We start from the raw sequence: 20,923 nt of genomic DNA on the forward strand, positions 1-20,923 counted from the left end.
AGCACCATATCAGGTAAACGGGCACTATTGCTAAAATCCTTGCCGTTTATTCCTGGACATATTTGAATTGATAAATATTTGGATTTGTCCTTACAAATAATAGCCATTGTATAAGCAACATGCTGTTTATGTTGTACTGTGCCTACAAATATTGCCAAAAACCTTAGTCTCATTATGGTATTATTGCACAGAAAAAAAGCTATCTATCTACCTGTCTGTCTGTCTATCTGTCTGTCTGTCTGTCCACAGTGCTGACCTACATCGCCCCCTGGACGTGAAAAGTTGTACTGCAGCCGAGGTGCGTCCCCATAGAGACAGGCTCACCGCTACAACAGGGCACCGTTACACCAGTTCAGTCGTCTCACAGAGGCGATGTCAGCCTCGATATGAAACAGAAGGCATTTGGAATTTAACAATTTCCTCGAAAACAGACCTCCGGATGATTGCCAAACAGATTTTATTTTATTATTGGATTAACCACCATCAGCCGCCAGCCGCAGCAGCTTTATCCTGAGAGGCCGGACCGGAGATTTGTGTCGCTGGGCAGGGAGGAGTCCTCTGTTATTCTACTGGTAGCTGAAGCACAGCCAGCATGTGGGCTTTATAACAACACATCCCCCTCAAAGCTGTGAAGAGGAACAAATGCAGTATTAGAGGTAAAGGATTTGTTTGTTTTTCTGTGCGTGCGCGCAGTTAGGCTAGCTAATAGCTAACGTTAAAGCTGTTAACTTGATGTTGCTAGGTTACTGTTAGGTCATTCAATGGTCAACCCAAATCCAACCTCGACTGGACATCGCTAGAAAATAGCAGCAGCAGCTAATGCGAAAAGATGCTACCAGTTTCCTTGTTTTGATAAAATACAGTTAGGCTCTATTTCATGTCCAGAGTTGCTTATTTCCTTTCACTACTATCCTAACACATTGTCAGCTAGAACAAGAAGAAATGCAAATGTTTGACAGGGATTTAAACGGGCAACCGAATGGCAATAATTGACTGATCAGAGCCTTGCAATATCACAATGTTCAGCAAGGTGAGTCTTATACATGTGTAGTATTTTTTTTTTCTTTTCATGTATTCATCACCAGAGCAGGTGCTGTCTCAGAGCCAGGCCTTGCTGGTTGTTAGTCTTCATCTCGATGATGTAATGCAGGCTGCTGTGAATATAACTCTGTACACAGGATGGATGTGGAGGTGAGTGCTGGCAGGGACAGCACCAGGAGAGCAGCAGCAGCATCAGCAGCAGCAGATGATGCAGGAGGAGGAGGGAGCATGGAGGCTCAGGTCCTACCGCTGGAGCTCTACGATTCTGCAAGAGCCAAAATAGAAGCAAATCTCCGCTGGCTGTTTGCTAAAGCTTATGGTATAGGTAAGGCTGTTTTCCTTTTGGTTTTATATGGTAATGATGTATGTACTTTGGAGCAATCAGCTCATGTGTACCCTATTCTTGAAATATCTTTTTTTTCCTCATAAAATTACAGCCGCTGTGCATGTTTCTGCCTATACTTCCAGTCTAGTCTTTTAATGCAAACCCTGTTCATTGATTGACTCACCCACCTTTATAAAGTAAGACAACCGTTAACTTAACCACAGCATTTCAAACATATATGTATAAATAACTTTGTTTAGCCTTGCTAGTTTATTCCAGTACTTTCATTAGCAAAAAGACAAAGTAAGTTTGCAATTTATACAAAAACAGCATCTGATGCTGTCAACATCACTGACTTGTACTGTACAAAAAAAGAGTTTAAAATCCTTTGTGTATGTTGGTTTTTTAACACTGGCCAGTGTTTACTCCAGAGATAAAAGGCAGTGAGCATATAATGCAACCATTAACCCAATAATGGTTCTTTTGTTTATTCTAAAAGCTAAAATAATGAATGAATTCATGACTAGTTGATCAATTGAAAAGTAATATTTAAGAGGCGTTTTGGTATAACAAAACTGGATACACTAAACATCTGACCAGGGTTTAACTGGTAAGTGTTTTTCCGAGGCTTTTCCTTATGCATCTCCTTTCAAGGTTAATTAAGTTAGTAGATGACTGCTCTCATGAAAGTCACTCAGATTTAATATCAGACATAATGCAGTTTTTCTCTTGGAAGATTTTAAAAAGGTGTTTCTACTGTCATTTGTTTTAAAGTGAGTTGCCCCATTAAACTGAATAAAATACTGCAGAAATCTTTTCCACAACTCAGGTTAAGTAAGGTGACAAGAACTTCTCTTCATTGTCATTTCTACCATGAAGTACACAGGGAGATTACATTTTGTTCCATTAGGGTCGTGGTGCTACAGGTAGAAATAAAATCTTTGCAATGGTTGAGGTCTTTCTGTTCTTGAGTCGAGACTCAGGCCGACATTTCGTGATCAGCCAGCCTTCTTTTTACACAGGTCACTAGCCATGACAGTTCTGACTAGACATGCTGAAACATTCAAAATGATGGCCGCGCCTTATCGGCTGGCTGCAAGTAAATGTCTGGAAATGATTCCTCCATGGATGTGGGTTTTTGTGTCAACCAATGATTGCTCTCGGGGGGGGGGGAATGTGAGCAAGAGGTCAGCTGTGCCGTCACAAGTCCATGTGATTTTATTATCAGTTTGACAATGAGGCAATTTGAACGAGACACAGAGGCGGTCATTCAGTCAAGGAAAAGTCTTTGTCATCATTTCAGGTTTATGGGTACTGTAGCTTTAGTGTTTCCTACCATGCAGAGCTGTCTTCTGTGTTGCAGTGGATGACTCAGGAAACTCAATCTGAGAGGAGAACAAAACTATAAGATTCAAAGCCTGCAGTAAGGTAAACATCAGCTGGTCATCAAAGATGGCGTACTAAGTTCTATTCAAAATATAGAAACACTCATCAGAGACGCACCTAAGTTTTGAAAGTGTAGATAAAGGTTTCTCAAATTGAAAAAATCTTACACCCGCGATATGTTTTAATTTTACATTTATCTCCCAGCAGCTGGAGAATTGTTGTTCTCAGAGATAATGTTGTTCATGGGTTTTCCAGTGCACAGATCAAAAGCCCAATTTCAACAGCAAACCATGACCTTTTATCGCCCGTCAAGCTCCGTGCTTTCATTAATCTGATTGGCTCCTCCTAACGTCAGGGTGCCAGGGACTCTGAGGAGCTCTTTGCACCAAGAGACTGAATTCATACTACGCTGTGTTAACTTTGAAATTGAATTTAAAAGAAATTTAACAAGTTCATACTGAATAATGTTAAAACATGGTGGGTAATGATTTACCTAAGTTAAGACTTGAAGTCATAACAGTTCTTTTTGAAGTGCTGTAATAGCATTTTATCTTGTGAGAAGTTTTGATTGTTTTGATCTACCACCGGTGAAAATCGAAAGCTATTTAGTTTGTCACCCCAATCCTCACAACTAAGTTGCAATAGTTGTTTTCACACATGCACAAAACTCCTCAACATTTCCCCCTATTTTCCAGCTGAGCATATGTGAATGCAAATTGCTGAATTTTTCAGACAATTTTTTTTCCTGACAGCCTCTAACTGAAATCTCGGCGTGAGCTGATAGCAGGTAATAATGAAAGAAATGTGCAGGAGTGGGCGATCAAGTTTTGTCCCACAGCCAATGTGCACGTACTGACACAGCTTGTTATTTTCTGCTCAACAGTATGTTCTTTTCTGCCATTTTAGTTGATACTGTGAGTGTGGCCAATATAACGCATAACTTTGACATATGACAAAAGAAAGAAGTCATTATAGCTTCAGAATATTTTCTTTCTCTGAATATCAACAAACTCAGCTCCAGTAGCTCTTCTTATTAAATATCTTTTTATATCTTCCTATTATCTTATCATACAGCCTGAAGTAACGTCTAGAAATCACACTTCTGACATTTAAAATCCGAATACCTTCCTATAAATCACTTATTGATGTGAGATGAAGTTGAGGCAGGGGATCACTGTAGACATGTTGAAATGACTTGGCAGCCCTCAGTTTAAAAAACAAAACAAAACAAGGGCTTTATAATTCTACTGACAATCTTTTTGTGAATGATTCTCTTTATGAGATCAGTATCGATAAAACACAGATCTAATGGAGTAGATTCTTGCTTCCCAGTCAGACATGTTACTTTTGAAAAAGTCCTGTGTTCATGTTTTGGTCTCTAGATGAACTCCCTCTGATCAGTTACTGCTATTGTGATCATTACAGATATCGATATGGAAATAAGGTTTAGGCAGGAATTAAACATTTTGTCAACATGTTATGACCTCATCAATGCAAACATTTTAGGTTCTCGTTCTTGGCAACCTATTTCTAGATTTGAAACTTCAAATCTGCATCATGCTACGCTTACGTTAAATGTAAACAGCTTCTGTAAACAATCAAAAAAAAAAACGTATTAGGAGTGAATCCGTTTCTAATACTTTAAGATACAGTGCTGTTGTTTGTCTGTGATACTATCCGGGGTCACACTAACCTGGGGACAGAAACTGATGAGGACAAAAGTTCCAAATCACTGTTATTAGACAAGCTCAGGGAGGCAGGCAGGATGGTGTTGTTGGTGGCTGCTGGTGTGAGAGTCAGGACAGTCACATGTTTAAGTGTTTAATGGGATTGGACCTGAGAGCTTGAGTCGTTGTCCAACATGGACAGTTTTGTTTGGACAGTTTTATTAACCTTTAATTTATTTGAGGTGAAAAGGTCTGTGGAAAATACTTTTGAAATGTGTTGTTTAAAGAAAGCAGAGAATAATGGATTTGAGATATAATAGACACTTTAAGTTAATTTCCATAACTAGACCCTTCTTATATTGTTTTTTTTTAATGTACTTACATCATCAGAAATGTTTACAGCAATACTAAAAACACAGAGATCGGCCTTATTTAAATAACTGTGACTGTAACATTAGCTAACTTTCTTTGTGGATAACTCTTTAATCAAACAACTCAACTTAAAGAAGCATGACTAATTGGGAAAAGTGAAAACTTTCATGATCCCACGTGTCTTTGACACTCGAAGCGAGTTTAAACAAACCCAAGGTTTGGTTGAAGGAAGCTGGCTCAACCAATCCTGGAGTTGCTGTTAGAGATATCAGGTATCACAGGCTAGTTAAACTTTCGCTGTCTGTTTCAGAATGGTGGGCGGGCACGCTCACACCAAAGGGGGCGTTGAGCGCTTTATTTGATGCTTCTGCCACACAAAAAGGAATGATTGCCCTCTGTGTGGCTCTGTCAGACTGAAGCATGCAATCAATACTGCGCACACTTTATCAGGGATGCAGAGGCCCCAAACAGTGCATGTTTATCAATTATAACACATTATGCAATGCAAAGTTCCCTTTGCAAATGATTATGAGAATCTATATTACTTAAGTTTTTTCTGATGTGTGTATATATATGTATATATATATAATGTATTATAGTAAGTGGCTGGGGCTAAAAACAAGCCCATCTCAATAACAGATTTCAGGAACTATACATCAAACTTTTTTCACAGCAGCACTCACAGATTTGCTTCAAACACCAACTAACATTTATTCTGCTGGTCATGCACGGCTTAAAGGCTGTTTCCCCCACAAATTGTCCTCTAAAGGAGTCTCCATTAAGCCTTCTTATTGCAGAGCATGGTTGTGGCTTTCCCCTGCAGAGCCCAGACTCTGACAGCTCTGCCCCGACTGTCAGCAAGATCTCTGCTGATCAATCTGACCTTCGTTCTGAGAGAATAGTAAGAAAGGCTTCCTCTGCCCCACCTCCGCTTGATTTACCCACCACACACACAGAGACACAAAGACACACACACCAGGGTGGGCTTTAATGCGTGGATCAGATGGATGATAAATATGTTAGCAGAATTAGCATTAGCATAGGATTAAAGAGCAGCTCTTTCTTCACACACACCTCCTGATATGAGAGGCCGATCCAAAAAACAGGCTCTAGTGAGGCAATGGGAGAGCAACCCAGCCCCCACCTCCGGCCATGCTGGCATCCCCCATCACAGTCTCCACAGCAACCAGGGAGGATTGGAGGGGGGGGGAGGGCTTCTTGGACAGCTGAGGCTGAGGAAGCGGCAGTTTAAAGGGATGTGTGCTGGAGGAAGAGACATAAAAGATTTGTTTTGCCGGGAAAGAAATACAAATGAGGGTGATAAAAAAGAGAGACCTGGAAGCATGGAAGAGGAACATTTTGTCACAAGATCTACATGATCCCATGTCCATATGGCAGCACCGCACAGCAGCACAGAGTGAGATACAGGAGGCCCACTCTGCCAAGCAAGCAGTCTGCTGCAAAAACAATCCCAGCTAAGGTTTTCACATTGTGCTCAGCTGTTGTCGGAGCCAACAGTGTGTGAGTGTTTTCCACTAATGGATGTCTCAGTCAGCTTGCTGCTAATGTGAAATAAAGGGGAGAAACTGCTCTGTTAAGTGTCTGATTATTGATGCATCCTCATTGTCTTCATGTTGTTGTGTTTTAAACCTACTGCTTTTTTTGTTATACAGGGTCTGGATCATTATCATTTGAGTCATTGCTAATGGGCAGTTTTTCACAACCACGTACTATGTCTGGGTGTTTCTCTAAGCTTTGTTGACTGAAGTTGAGGGTCCCTTCTATCTCCATGTATTTAGACGGTTGAATGTGAACATTATTGACTGTTGTGTTCACTGCAAAAAAGACAAATGCTCTCTTGAAGGAAGTATCAACTTTCAAACTTATTCTGACCCAAATGTGCATTCTTTACAAAATCCGGGACCCCAGTTTCTGTGTTTCTGTGTTGTGTTCTTTGTCCCAATTATATGCACACACACAACTGTACATGTTTCTATCTCAGCCAGAGGAAAAAAGGCCTCCATGTGTATTTCTGCCTGAATCTGCCCAGAAAGCAGTGGAAGCTAAATTACGTGAGTGTTTCAGGTGCTAACGCTGGATTAACAGCTCCAAAGCAGATAAAAATAGCCGCCTATTGCCATGAGCAGGTAAACACGGAGCTGGCTGGTACAACACCATCAGCTTAGGCATCACCACTAATTCCCGTTAGCTCATTGGCTTAAAGTCTTTGGTTCACCTCTTGGCCAGTAGGGACGCTACCTGGCAGGTTGTTTTAACGTTGACGTTACCTTTGTGTTTTATTCTTTCCCTGGATTTTTCTTAGACGGTCTAATACCTTGAGAGTTTGCGTCCTGGGAGCGCGTCTGTTATGTAACATGGTGAGGCGTCAGTGTTCACGTGTGTGTGTGTGTGTTCAGAAGGAGTGAACGCAGGGTCTGATGTGTCACAACCTTTTTATTTAAAACGTAATTATTCATTTATTCTTCCAATGAAATGAACGTCGATTACAACATCAGTCAACATCAATTTGCAGGCCATAACCAAAGTCGTCCGATTCACAGACGATCTTTATACAGTATATCGTCATCTGTTTGTTATTCAGAGACAGTGACAGGGAGATAAATGACTTAGAACGAGTGGGGTAAACCACTAAGCACTTTATTTGTTCCATTTTGACCATTTTGTTTCGTACTGTCCTTTCACAGTCTCTCCAAGAACGTTCCATCATTTTAATCTCGTTAATGATCTATGATGTGCCACAACTTTTAGAAAGAAAAAAGAAAAAAAAACAGTCTTCCAGTCCGGAACTTAATTGAATCATGAAACGTGTACTTGTTTCAGATCACATACCTGCCGACCTGAGGGACCCCTTCTACACCGACCAGTATGAGCAAGAACACATCAAGCCCCCCATCATCCGCAAGCTGCTGTCTGCAGATCTCTACTGCCGGGTGTGTGGGCTCATCCTTCAAGCTGAGCAGGCCGCCTCGCTCCAAGGTCACCAGTCTGTCATCCAGGCTCTGTCCAGGAAAGGCATCTATGTCCTGCAGGCAGACAACACACCTGTCTCTCACCTGGACCTCAGCTCGGCTCCCATCAAGATGGTAGGCGGTCTAAACTTATGTCTAGGTATAGAGGGACGTCAACACACAACTTTTGCCATCACAAGAAAATCAAATGAAGCAGCATTTTGTATCTTGCTTTATTTCTAAGGGATTATTTATTTTGTATTCTGTGCATTACCAGTGTGCAGAAAGATTATGAAGCATCTGCATCTTAAAGTATATATATACCTGCCATGACCCAAACTTTATGCTGGAAGAGTAAATGACTCGTTTGGGAACATAGTGGCTCATTTACCCGCTAAAGAGCCAGACATATCTCCCAGGAGTTGGAGGAGATCAAATCAGAGCTAAAGAATTGTCAATATATTGAACTAGATTCATCAGGTGATCAGCCATACAACTCGCAGTAAACGTTAACGTTTCTCCTGATGTCTAAAACTCTTTGCTAGCACAACAACGTTTGTATTGTGATTTCATTTTTACACCATGCTCTAAGGCTTCCCCGAGGGGCTAACAGCAACCCACCAATGGACCTCATAAAGGACAAAAAACACCTTAAGAAAGTAAAAAAAAAAAAAAATGGATTTCAATGAAAAACAAAAGAAACTAAATAATTGAAAATAGTCAACAAAGGACTAAAGCAACAATACAACTGATAAATTCCTTGTCTGAGAGGCAACACCCAGCAGTCCCCACTCCAAAAGCCTCCCTTTCTGAGTTCTGCTCAGAAGAGGAGAAGGGACAATACAGGGAAACATACAGGAACAATATGCAGATGTTTGGTTTGTTCCATTGCCCTCAAATGGACATAAAACTTCCTTTTTTCAGAATTATTCGAAAATGAGTCAAGAAATGTTCACTCTTATGTAAATCAGGAGGCATCTGCAGTTGTAAACTGGCAGCCCACACAGTGACTCGGCTTTCCACAGCCAAATATGAGCCAAGAGTTTCTGAATAAATAATGCACCAGTAGATGTGAGTGCTTAGCAGATTTTCAAAGTGTGTAGATGAAATATTAATGAAACAAAATGAACCAAAAAATGAGCTCGCTCTCCTTTTTTTTTTTTTTTTAATGTGAACTCCCTCTGCTGGGGTTCTTAGTCATACTGGTTACAGGTGTGAAAGCTCAAAAGGCAACAGGCTGGTTAGAAAGCAGCCGTTTCTGCTGTGTCATGTCTTAATATGCAAGTGACCTTTGTTTATGGCTACAGATTCATACACAGCTGTAGTTGTTTATCCAGTCATATCTATGCATTTGTAATTGAAGACGTTCATATGCAAGCAAAAGCTTGTCAGCTTCCTCAATATCCCCAATCTTTTGTACAAATAACAATTATCCATTGTAAATCATAGAGTAATGAAAACAAGTAATTGTCCGGCATGTGCTTTAAGGAAACTGCTGTTAGAAGTATGAATGTTGCCCTCTGGAAGGACTGCCTTGTTTCCATGGTAACACAGAGATGGAGCACGTTTTATGGTTGCAATATCTGTTGGTCTCTTCTATTTAAAAAAAGACACAAAAGGTGTCCAACTATGAATTACGCAACATAACTAGATCCGTGTTTCTAATACAATGCGATACATTTTGCTTTTGTTGCTCAAAGAAATCTTAAATTCTGTGTCCCTCCAGAGCTCCCACATCCACCTCATTGACGCCCTAATGATGGCTTATATAGTGGAAATGATCAGTATAGAGAAGGTTGTGTCCAGTGTCAAGCGTTTTTCCAACTTCAGTGCCTCCAAGGAGCTGCCTTTTGACCTGGAAGATGCAATGATCTTTTGGATCAATAAGGTAAAAAACAAAACAAAAAAAACACTTGTGTTTCTGATCTGCATTGATTTATTTATTTATTTATTTATTTTCTATGATGACCTGAAATATTGTTTTGTGGCTCTGCAGGTGAACATAAAGATGAGGGAGATCCTAGAAAAAGAGTTAAAAATGAAGCAACATCTGCTGGATTCACCCAGTCACCAGAAGGTAACACACACACACACACACACACGGTCACACACACGGTCACACACACACACACACACACACACACACACACACACACACACACACACACTCTCTCTCTCTCTCTCTCTCTGCTTTACTCACTCTTTGTCTCATGTGGATCTTGCTTTAGTGTCCCCTTGGATAGAGTTTGAACACATGCATCTTTCCCTCATTGCGTCTATTAACTCTTAGATGTGAAGGCTGAGTCATTGGATCCTGCTTGGACTGTGATCTGATGAGCAGCACACATCGTTAATATAGATTCTGACAAAACTCACATTTCCAGAGGATATCATTATTTCAAAATCTCACATGTTTGGTGCTTTGAGGGATTTAGTTAGAAAATGTAGTTTTACCATCAATCAATTTTTATTTGTATAGCATCAATTTACAACACATGTTATCTCAAGACACTTTACAAAAAGCAGCTAAAATGCCTTAGTCCTTGTTATTTAATATTACAAAAGAGCGAGTAAAAGACTTTACTGATTGTTATGTTATATTAGGGGGGGGGGCACAGCAACAGGCCGCCATTAAACGCTGTGGCTTCATACTGAGCATTGTGTTGTAATCTGTAATCTGTATTTGTATTTACACCAAATAGCAACAGTTTAAAGTACTCCAAACTACAACGGTAATTATAGTTCATTTTTTCAGTCTACCCATATACATGTATGTGCAGACAGTCAGAACTGCATTACTTTGATAGTGGCAACAACAACAACAAACAAACAAGTTCACTATGAGGCTGCTGTTATGAAGAGAATATTTTTCCATCCTGTCTGTTCGGATTGATGGATGTTTATAAACTATGGAGCCCAGACCTTGATATTGATATCCTCGAGGACTGTCAGTGAAGCTGAATCTGTCCCTCTGTTCATTCTGTCTGTGTGTTTATATTTGACTGAGTAATGACTCAACTCCCCTACACCCTCTGGGGGAAGTACCCTTCACAGATAGAAAACATTTGCACTATCCTGACTCACACTTGTCTTTGAAGGAACACAGTTAAAAGACACGTGTAAGCAAAGTGTCTGATTGGTCCTCTAGATGGTAATAGGGTTAAGAATATAAACATACACAAAGAGCCTCTTCTCTTTCCCTTATTGGCATGTTCCGTTGAAGCTAGAAACTCTTGACTCCTTGTGCCTAATCCTGTCTTAAAATCAGATCTGTATCCATGGTAACAGGGGATGAGATTTGATAACCTGACACTGTTTATGACCCCTGAACTGTCTGCTGCTCTTCCTGTTTGTGTCTCTCCCCAACTTTTCCTCCCCTCTCTGCCTCTTGGATACTAGTCTCCCTCCAAATGGTATTGGAAGCTTGTACCTGTAAGTGCAACCTCTAGCAATCCGCTGTGCGAGTGTATGTATGTCTGTGTGGTGTGTGTGTAACAGCAAATGAGTGTAGCTAATACAAGAGGATACAGTGATGTATTCAGTGAAGACAACACAGTGCCCCCTGGTGGCAAAAGAACGTTTTGCCTGTTCTATTTATTTTTCTTTTCACGTAATCCTTCATCAGTTCCTTCTACTTTTAGCCGAGTTTTCACCGACCATCCCAAAAACCATCCACACAGCAATGCATGTTTTTACTTTTTTGTTGTATCAAAGTGCTTAAAGTCCTCTTATACGTTCAACGCCTCATTTCTTTATTTCCTCCCACCAGTCATTTCATTTCTCTCTTCCCTCACCAGCCTGATATATTGCATGCCCTCTCCCACTGCTTATTGGAGCCTGTGGAGTTCTCTTACATGGTAATATGCTAATCATTTCACTTCCTCTTGACTTCATCCTTAGCTTTTTTTTCTTTTTTTTTTCTCAACATTGTTAATCTAAAGCACCTACTATAACTCAAAGTAGAAAACATCCCTGCTTGGCAAATTAAAGATCTTGAAGTTCTTTTCAAGACCTTTTCAAGATATTCAACCAGTCTACTTACCTTTGGGTCAAGCTTTAAATTTACCATTACTTGGATGACTGAAAACCTACACAGACCTCCCTGCATGGCCTTATGACTTAACGATCTGCTCTTAAAAACTTTCTTTATACCAGATGATTATCTTAATTCATCAGATTATTAAAAGTATTGGATGTATAGTAAATATACTTCATCGAGTACATGTCTATAAGAGACAGGTTGTGTTTGAGAAGTGAGCCAGTGACTGTCTTTTGATGAGATACATTTGTGTAATTTGTCTTAAGTGTGTTCTATCTCTTGCTGTGTAGGTCCGCTACCGTAGAGATCACCTGTCAGGTCGGACTCTCCAACACTTCCCTCTGTTGGACGACCTGCTGAAGGATGTGTGTGACGGCACGGCTTTGCTTGCTGTGATTCACTTCTACTGTCCAGAACTTATTCGACTAGAAGGTACGTCAGCGCTGGACTTACAGACCCACTGAAAACAGACAGAAACATTGCTTAAAGATTGGCTTTAATTATTCTTTTTGACTGTAAGATGACTAGAAAGATTTCACTGTCATGCCTGGTTGATCAATCTGAAGCTAAAGCTACCCATAAGACGTTGAGCAGAGGGAGCAGCTGGCCTGGATAAGGTACATAGATCACCTTGCTGGCACTTGTAAAAAGATTCCTTAATCAGACATTTTATTTTATAACACCTCTCAAATATATTCTGACTTATCACCTGCTGACCCGAGCCTCATATTGTATCTACAAATGTGTGAGTTGTATCATCTAACTCATGTTTAAATATGCCGTGATCTAAATGGTAACTAACAGATTACAGCGTTGACTGTTATTGTCCTCTGTGTGCAGATATCTGTCTGAAAGAGGTTCCCTCCATAACCGACAGTGTGTACAACATCCAGCTACTAAAGGAGTTTTCGAATGAATACCTGAACAAATGCTTCTACCTGAAGCCCGAGGACATGCTGTATTCTCCACCAGTACTGAAGGTCAGAGAGCAGAGACACAACCTTTGAAAACACCCCACCTTCATTTCATGGCTTCCTTTTGACCTTGAACCTGACCATTGTGTGTCGCAGAATAACGTGATGGTCTTCATAGCTGAACTCTTCTGGTGGTTTGAAAGCGTGAAGCCAGACTTTGTGCAGCCCAGGGACCTGCATGAAATCAGAGATGGTAAAACATTTGAGTGAATTGCTCCTTTAAACGATGCTGTATAACGTTATATGATCTCTTCAGATGATTAATCTCCATTTATACCATTTTTATAGTGAGATTGCTGCTGCAGCCGAAGAGTTCCCGGCCCCATGTTCCCATCTCCAATGTCACCAAGCATAGTTTTATGACATCGTCAAACTCTGCTGATGTATTGACCACGCCCCCAAGCCCGGACCTCAGGTAATTTCCTGATTTGTGTTTCCCTGTAACAGCGCGTGGAGATAACTTTACTTTCATGATAGAGGATCACTGATGAATAAAGTGTAGTGTCTTTTAATCCATTGGAGTTTGAAGTCTTTGACCTTGTTCTTTCAGTTGATTTGTAAATAAATACTGTACATATTTTAGCAATTGTATTCTTGTTACGTACAACCTACTATAGAATACAGCAGCTATGGGAATCATACTGTATATTCCTCCTACTGAAATACCAGTAACGTTTAAATGCAATCATGTACTTTGGTCATTTTCCAACTTTCTTTTTAACCAAGTATTAATTGGACTTATCATCCATTTATTTATTTTTCACTTCAAAAATTGCACCACCAGTTATTTTAAATTCAGACATGCCTTATTAGCTTTTCTATACAAGTGATTTTTAAAAACCAAACTTCTCTGTTTTCCCTTTACAGCACCAAGTCCAACTCGTTAAGTCCTTCTCACTCATTACTGCCACTGAGACAGAGAAAACAGAAAGCGGCGGATGAGAGCGCTTCAGGTAATCTGATCAGACTTTAGTGCCTCTAGAAAAAAAAACAAAGGTCTTAAATAGAATAAAAGAGGAAGAACATTACGATCTCAGAGTAATTTAAGTTGAGTTGTTTTGTTCTTGAATTTTCCACATTAAAAAGCCTTTTTTTGACAAAAAAGAGTGTGTACACTTCAAGTTTTGATTATTAAAGGTATGAACAATTGTTGATGTGTGTTTTAAAGTATGTAACGTATCCTCTTTGTACAGAGCTCAGAAGGAGGTCCAGCTTTATCACGCATTCAGATGTGCAACATCAGGGCTCTATACTGGCCTGGCCAGAGAGAAGACAGAGGTAAACAGGGTGATAAAAACCCATTAATGTACTGGCATGCAGAAATGTGGCATTATCTGCATCATCTTATCTTGTTTCCATCCAGGCCTTTGTCCCAGCCCTACGCTCTGCATTACCCACTAGAGGATGACACAGACAGTATCAGCCTCGCTCGCTCCATCAGCAAAGACAGCTTGGCCTCCAATATTATGAGCATCACTCCGAAACATATGCTGGGCCCTGTTCCTCATCATAGACTGAGTGGTCAAAGCCTGCTCAGTCACATGCGAATAGAGGATGAGGAGGAGGAAATAGAAGAGGAGGAACTGGTGGCTGTAATTCATCCTTCCGCGTTTCCTCGACATCGAGTTGGAAGTGATTTCGAGCAGGATGAGCTCGAAATCCCAAGTGCAACAACTACCTCGAGAGTTTCTAAAACGGATAGATCCATGGGTTCCTTCACCCTAGACCACCAGGCAGGCGGCTACTTTCTGGAGCCTTTGATGCCTGCTGTGCCCAAGCCAGCCAAAGAAAAGAGCATCTGTCTGAACAAGGAGGAGGAGAGCGGGGAGAGTCGCTGCAGAGGCGCAGCATCTGCTAAGAAAGCATCCACAAACATTCCGAGGCCGTCACAGAGGAAAAGTCCTGCCGCAGAGTCAAACAGAAGCCCCTTTACGCCCATACATGCTGAAGAGTCAGGCTCGAGATCTCTCAAGCCGCCCACAGACGGATCGATAGGCATCTCTCAGCAGCCCCAAGGCTTCTTTCTTCATTTATCAGGGGAGCCAGAGCCTCACTCCACCGAGGTCGGGCTTGACTCTGATTCTGACATCGCAGACCTTGAGGAAGACGATGACGAGGAAGACCACATGGAGCTGACCAAAGAGACTGTGCAGAGAATAAAGGGACGATACTTACAGGATGGAGACTTGTGCAACTTTGGAGAGGTTGAGAGTGAGTCGACCAAACTGAGAGAAGACTCGAAGGTAAGCGAGCGGGACGATAAGGAGGACTACAGTGGACGCTCGAGTCCCTGCCTCAGCACCATATCCTGGGCGAGTAGCTGCAGTGCATCAGGCAGCACCAGTGTCAAGATGACTAGCTTTGCAGAGAGAAAGCTTCTCAAACTTGGCCTGCGCGATGGATTCTCCAGTACCAGCAGCTCTCAGAAGACCACACCGGATGGCTCTGATGCCCCCTGCCCTCCCTGGCTGAAAAGCGACTGTGCCACTGGTTGGCTTGGGAAGGAGCCCAGTTCTGTATTGGAGAAGAGTTTGGGGGCGAGTCCTCCGGTAGTGCCTTCAGCGCTGCTGCAGCTTCACATGCAGCTCGAAGAGCAAAGACGCGCCATCGAGTACCAGAAGAAGAAGATGGAGACCCTGTCAGCACGGCAGAGACTAAAACTGGGGAAAGCGGCATTCTTGAACATTGTGAAGAAGGGTGGAGGGAAGAGCGACACCCTCCCACTTCCCCTCAAACATTCCCAATCAACAGAACTACCCGACAGGAGCAGAGTAAAGACCATGACGTGCAAGGACGACTCCTGTCTTGACGCTCTGAAGTTCCAGACAAAGGCTGGTCAACTCGAGGGAGGACATTCAAACAAAAAGTCAAACATTCTGTCCCCCGATAACGCAGCTGAACCTGACCTGAACGAGTGCTCCCACTCCATCGATCTACTCAATGAAGCTATTAACTCAATCCAGCAGCAAATGATGCAGCTCTCTTTACAGCAAGACATGCTGATGAAGCATGTGGTGTCGCCTTCAGAAAATGTGGAATCAGGTACAAGCACAACTCCCAACGCAACACAATCCAGCTCTTCTTCTTCCGAGTCGAGATCCTTCGCTGTACACTTTGTGGATATTGGTGGCAGCAGCTCTGCCCCTGCTCGCCGCCCACCCAAGCTCAGCTCCAGCCAACGCAGCAAAACCTTGGAGCAAAAACTAAGCCGAGAAAACAGCAAAAAGGCCTCCGACACGTCTCACGCTCCTTTTCCCAGGGAAGACTCAAGTGGAGAGCAGAATACTGAGAGTACTGTTGAGTGCTCCAAGTTAGAAAGGTGTATTCAGAGAAAAGCCACCTTCAGAATCAATGATGACTCCAACAAACGCAGCAACGCAGAACGAACTGGGCCTCCCTCAGACAAAACTCAATCCCAAGACCCACAAGTTATGAAAAGTACATCAATGTCTCTGTCACAGGCTGCAGAACAAGATGAGATGAATGTTTCCAACTCAGGGAAGGAAGCTGTGGGAGGAGACGAGAGCTCCAAGATAAAAGGCCAGCTGATTGAAGTCGACCTGTCAGAACTTAAGGAGCCGCTGGAGGATGGTAGTGGGGATGTGGAAGACTGCACGGCAGAGGACGAACAGAAGAATGTACTTGGCTTCTTCTTTAAGGTAAAATTCTGGATTTCCGTAGTGCATGTGTGCTTTTGGGTGCAAGTTGTATGGAAGTCCTGAGAGGCACAAAAGCAGTATCGGTGAACGGTTTCTAAAGCCATCCTTTAGTTGTCAAAAAAGAAAAAAATATTTGCCAGCATTATACAGTTTCATTTTATTTTGGTTTAACGCTTAGATTTTTTTTATTGGATTGGACAGTGGCAAAAGTAGGAAACCAGGGGCAGAGAATGACCTGTAGTGAAAGAGCCCAAGACCAGACTTAAACCTAAGTTTGGTGGACTATAGCCTCAGTACATGCGGGGCAACCTACCTGAGAGAAAAGTCATTGAAATCACACATTTTTGATCATGAAAGCAGGTTTCTAAAATGGTTATTTATTGTCAATGAATGCAAGACAACTTGTTAAGACATGGTACACAGGAGTATGGGCCAGGGCTTTAGAGTGTGAAGCTATTAAAAACAATGCTTTCAGCTCATTTCACAATATATTGAAATGATGTATGTCAGCCTCTTGTGGATGAAATGGGTATTACAAGAACAAAAGATACTTCGCTCCTAGAAAATCATCACTTTTTTAAATATATTTTTTCTTTATCTGTTTTACAAATTTAGGGTTCTAACCCTAACCCAAATATTAAGGGATTTCTAATATTTATGGCACACTCTGGTACCCGCAATTGCTTTTTTAATTACGATTACCCTTTATGTCTCAGGATGAGGAGAAGGCAGAGGATGAAATGGCGAAACGACGCGCAGCCTTCCTCCTAAAGCAGCAACGTAAAGCAGAAGGAGCAAGATTACGCAAACAACTGCAAGAGGCTGAGAGCGAGCTCAAACGTGACGAGGCCAGGTGCGTTTTTAATTTCTCACTCTTGTAAATGCAAGGACTAAGTCTACAAGGATTTATTTTTAGTGGTGTATTTTTCCTCATGTACTCAAATACTCCATCCCCTTTCTTCAAGGCGGAAGGCAGAAGAGGATCGTGTACGTAAGGAGGAGGAGAAGGTGAGACGAGAGCTTATTAAACAGGAATACCTGAGGAGGAAGCAGGAAGAGTTGATGGAAGAACAGGGTCTGGCCAAGCCCCGCCCACGGACTAAATCCCGCAGGAACCGGCCTAAATCACTGCACCGTGAAGGGTCCAACAGCCTCTCTAAAGGATCCACCGCATGTAAGAAACCTTGGATACTTAGACAGCGTATATGTTTTTGTCTAGTAGAGTAGTTTGTTTGTCTGCATGCTGTTGTGCCATCTGATTGTTGTGATTGTTGTTCACTTCATCATCACGCTCTCAGTGTTTGCATGTGTCCTGCAGGTAATTCTTTGAAGGTGTCCATGTTGAACAAAGGGAAAGGCTCAGCATCAGCAGGCTGCAGGGGAGGTGAACGTTCTAACCTGCTCTGCATGATGTGATACCAATGATACATGGCCCTTTAAAAAAGCTCACGCAAACTCTTGGGAGGTCAGCTCTATTTAGAAGACTTCAAGAGTGACTGATTCTGACTTAACAGTCAATCAATCTTTATTGATGTAGTTCATAAAGAATGTGAGCTCAAGACTCTACAGCAGAGCATGTTGAAGACCGTAATTAATGTTGTAATATCTACAGAGAAGCTACCCATCATGAGCACAAAGCAACATTTTGTAAAGTTACAATTGCTGGCAAGAAAAAACCTCGAACAGAACCAATAATATTTACAATCTATGAACAGAACCGGACTCTTGATGAACAGACATCTGCCAAAACTGTGTTGGGCTTGAAAAGTGGGATAGAAGGAGAAGGAGAAGCAGGAAGAATGACAGGGACAAACAGAGCAGCAACAACAACAACGAGAAAGATAGATTTATAGCTGCCAAGTATAATAGACGCATCAGTCTAATATTAACGTTGGATTGAATGAAATGATTGTAAACTGTTTGTAGTATTTGCAACATGATGAGGAAACTGAGGCTGACTTCTTATGTCTCTATCATTTTCAGCTGACCTGAGTCGCAGTCATCGAGGATCGACGCTTTCTTTGGCGACTGAGGGGGACAGTGTCATCTCTGGAGGGGCGGACTCCCACAGGTGTGATTCAGAAGAAGAAAAGAAGGATCTATTCCTGTTTGAGTTTCTGTTTGATTGACCTTGAAGTGTGTCTTTCAGGGCTGGATCTGTTTGCTCAATGGAGTCATTTCCCATGTTGAGCAGAGCGTCCAGCAGGAACATGGAGAGGGACTGGGAGAATGGTTCTATAACCTCCTCTATCACTTCAATGGAGTACAATGGTGAGCAGAAATTCAAAAGACGTTTTAATACAACCATAATTACATTTCTAGCCAAGACTCAAAGTATAAGACCTAAAAGAACTGGCCTAATATTTCTAGAGTTAGATGAAAAAAAAATCATACAACTGGCATAACTCGCAAATATGGAGATGAAGCTGATTAATTTGTAGAATATGAAAGACCAAATATCAGCAATTTGAAGTTTGTTTTCATAATGGGAAATGCAGGTCAAGAAATGCATCTTGGGTTTTTTTCGACTTTGAGATTGTGGTCAACAAGTCGGAAACTAGGAAACACTTTGCCCATCCTTGGATTCATTCCTGCTAAAGCTTAACCAATCAACATGTGGTCCAGTTAGCATTTATCTTATGAGACTTTTGCTGATGTTTTGTTCATAAAAAGGTCCAAAACTCTTCAAGGAGCCGAGCTCCAAGTCCAACAAGCCCATCATCATCAATGCCATCGCTCACTGCTGTCTGGCTGGAAAGGTTAATGAGGCCCAGAAGAACGCTATTCTGGAGGTTAGTGTAATCATTTGAAAATATTTGATAGTGATAATTTGTTGTGGCTATGCAGAAGCTATGCATGTTTAGTTATCAGTGAATTATTAACCACTCTTGGTGAAGTATATTCAATTTTTCCACATATTTTGTCTTACCAACTTCCACTTTCTTACCTGTTTGACTGATCACAGGAACTGGAAAAGTGCGAGTCCAACCACCTGATCATCCTCTTCAGAGACGGTGGTTGCCAGTTTCGCGGAATTTACTCTTACTCACCAGACACAGAGGAGATCATCAAGTTCACAGGCACAGGGCCGCGCAATATAAGCCCGAAGATGGTGGAAAAGCTCTATAAATACAGTTCAGACAGAAAGCAGTTCACGGTCATCCCCGCCAAGTCAGTGTCTGTCAGTGTGGACGCCCTGACCATCCACAATCACCTGTGGCAGGTCAAGAGACCAGGGAGTGCACGCAGGAAGTGAGGAAGAGGAGAAAATCTATTTTTATTTTCTGTTTTATCAATTTAAGTTGGGCAGGACCCAATGATGAGACAATTTACATGTGGTCATTGAATTGATATGACAAGGTGGGATTTCCTGTTCTCATGGATGAAAATGTTTGTGTGGCCGAAAATGAAACATCTGCCTACTGGATACTTTTTGATTTTATTCTGTTATGTATATTTTTTTTTTTTTCTTTTTCTTTTTTTTTTGTGACACTTTTATGCTTCACTTACTTTCTACATTTTAGGCAATTTTCACCATACTTACATTATGGCAATGTTCCTCTAGTGTGCTGATATGTTCATGGTTTCCAGTCATATAGTTGTAGGAATTTGTTAAATCGCTAAAATATTACAAACTGGAGATTAATTCAAACCTGACAACTGTAGTGAAAAACCTGTAGGCACATCAGGCCCTTTATGGTAAACCAACAATTTTCATAAACCATGAGGTACTTTCAGTTAAATAACAAAAACATTTCCCTTACAGTGTTAGTTAGTTAGTAAAAACAGCTAACACTACCGCAAAAATGATTATTACTCATACTCATAGCTTACGTTTACTGCTAGTTAGCAAGTTAACATAGCTGACATTCCTATAGCTAATGTACCAAGTTAACATCATTGCAGCTGAAATAACTGTTTGCTTAGAGTTACACCTTTTCTTTTGTATCTTGTTGTTCTGTTTAACAATTACTAGCTAGGAATGCTAAAGTTAGTGGTTGTAAAACAGAAGCTTAAGATTTTTTTAATATGCTTGATCTTTAGTATGGCCCAAGGTCCAAACACATTTTGACCATGCATTGTGTTAAAAGTTGCTGATAAATCTGAAAGCAATTGATAACCATTTGTGTTTATATGTTACGAGTACCACACTTTAACAGCATTTGAGCTTTCCATCCTTGGCCGAAAGTCAACATGTGAACACAGTGAAATTATGGCGGGCTGGTTTTTATGTAGCAGTGAGGAGAAGGACAAGTCAAATAGCACTGAATCTACTTATAGTAGCAGGCACACAACAGATATCAAGTGCAACTACAGACAGGCAGTGGTGAAAATTCACTGAATGTCTTGTAAAGCCATTTGTGCTTGGAAAAAAAAACCTTCTGCTGTGATTCATGCAAGGCTCAGCTTCCAGAGCCCCGAGTATTTACCAGTGAACGCCACTGGTCAGTGCTTTTATAAAGAGGGAGCTTTGCTAAAACTTTTTTTAGT

At 41.4% G+C, this 20,923-nt stretch overlaps 1 protein-coding gene across 1 annotated transcript; it reads left to right on the forward strand.

Moving 5' to 3' along the window:
• Positions 1-247: 247 nt before the first annotated feature.
• On the forward strand, positions 248-20,692 carry camsap1a (calmodulin regulated spectrin-associated protein 1a). Its single transcript, XM_079364359.1, has 20 exons — positions 248-656; positions 1,179-1,366; positions 7,633-7,895; positions 9,487-9,648; positions 9,757-9,837; positions 11,558-11,617; positions 12,090-12,231; positions 12,640-12,779; positions 12,870-12,966; positions 13,062-13,188; positions 13,641-13,726; positions 13,967-14,051; positions 14,137-16,432; positions 17,149-17,285; positions 17,398-17,606; positions 17,751-17,816; positions 18,416-18,503; positions 18,582-18,703; positions 19,106-19,224; positions 19,398-20,692. The coding sequence occupies exons 2-20, from the start codon at positions 1,180-1,182 to the stop codon at positions 19,686-19,688; spliced, it is 4,758 nt and encodes a 1,585-aa protein (XP_079220485.1). The 5' UTR covers positions 248-656; position 1,179; the 3' UTR covers positions 19,689-20,692.
• Positions 20,693-20,923: the final 231 nt, after the last annotated feature.

This window comes from Symphodus melops (genome assembly GCF_947650265.1).
Source record: "Symphodus melops genome assembly, chromosome: 16".
NCBI classification, from domain to species: Eukaryota; Metazoa; Chordata; class Actinopteri; order Labriformes; family Labridae; genus Symphodus; species Symphodus melops.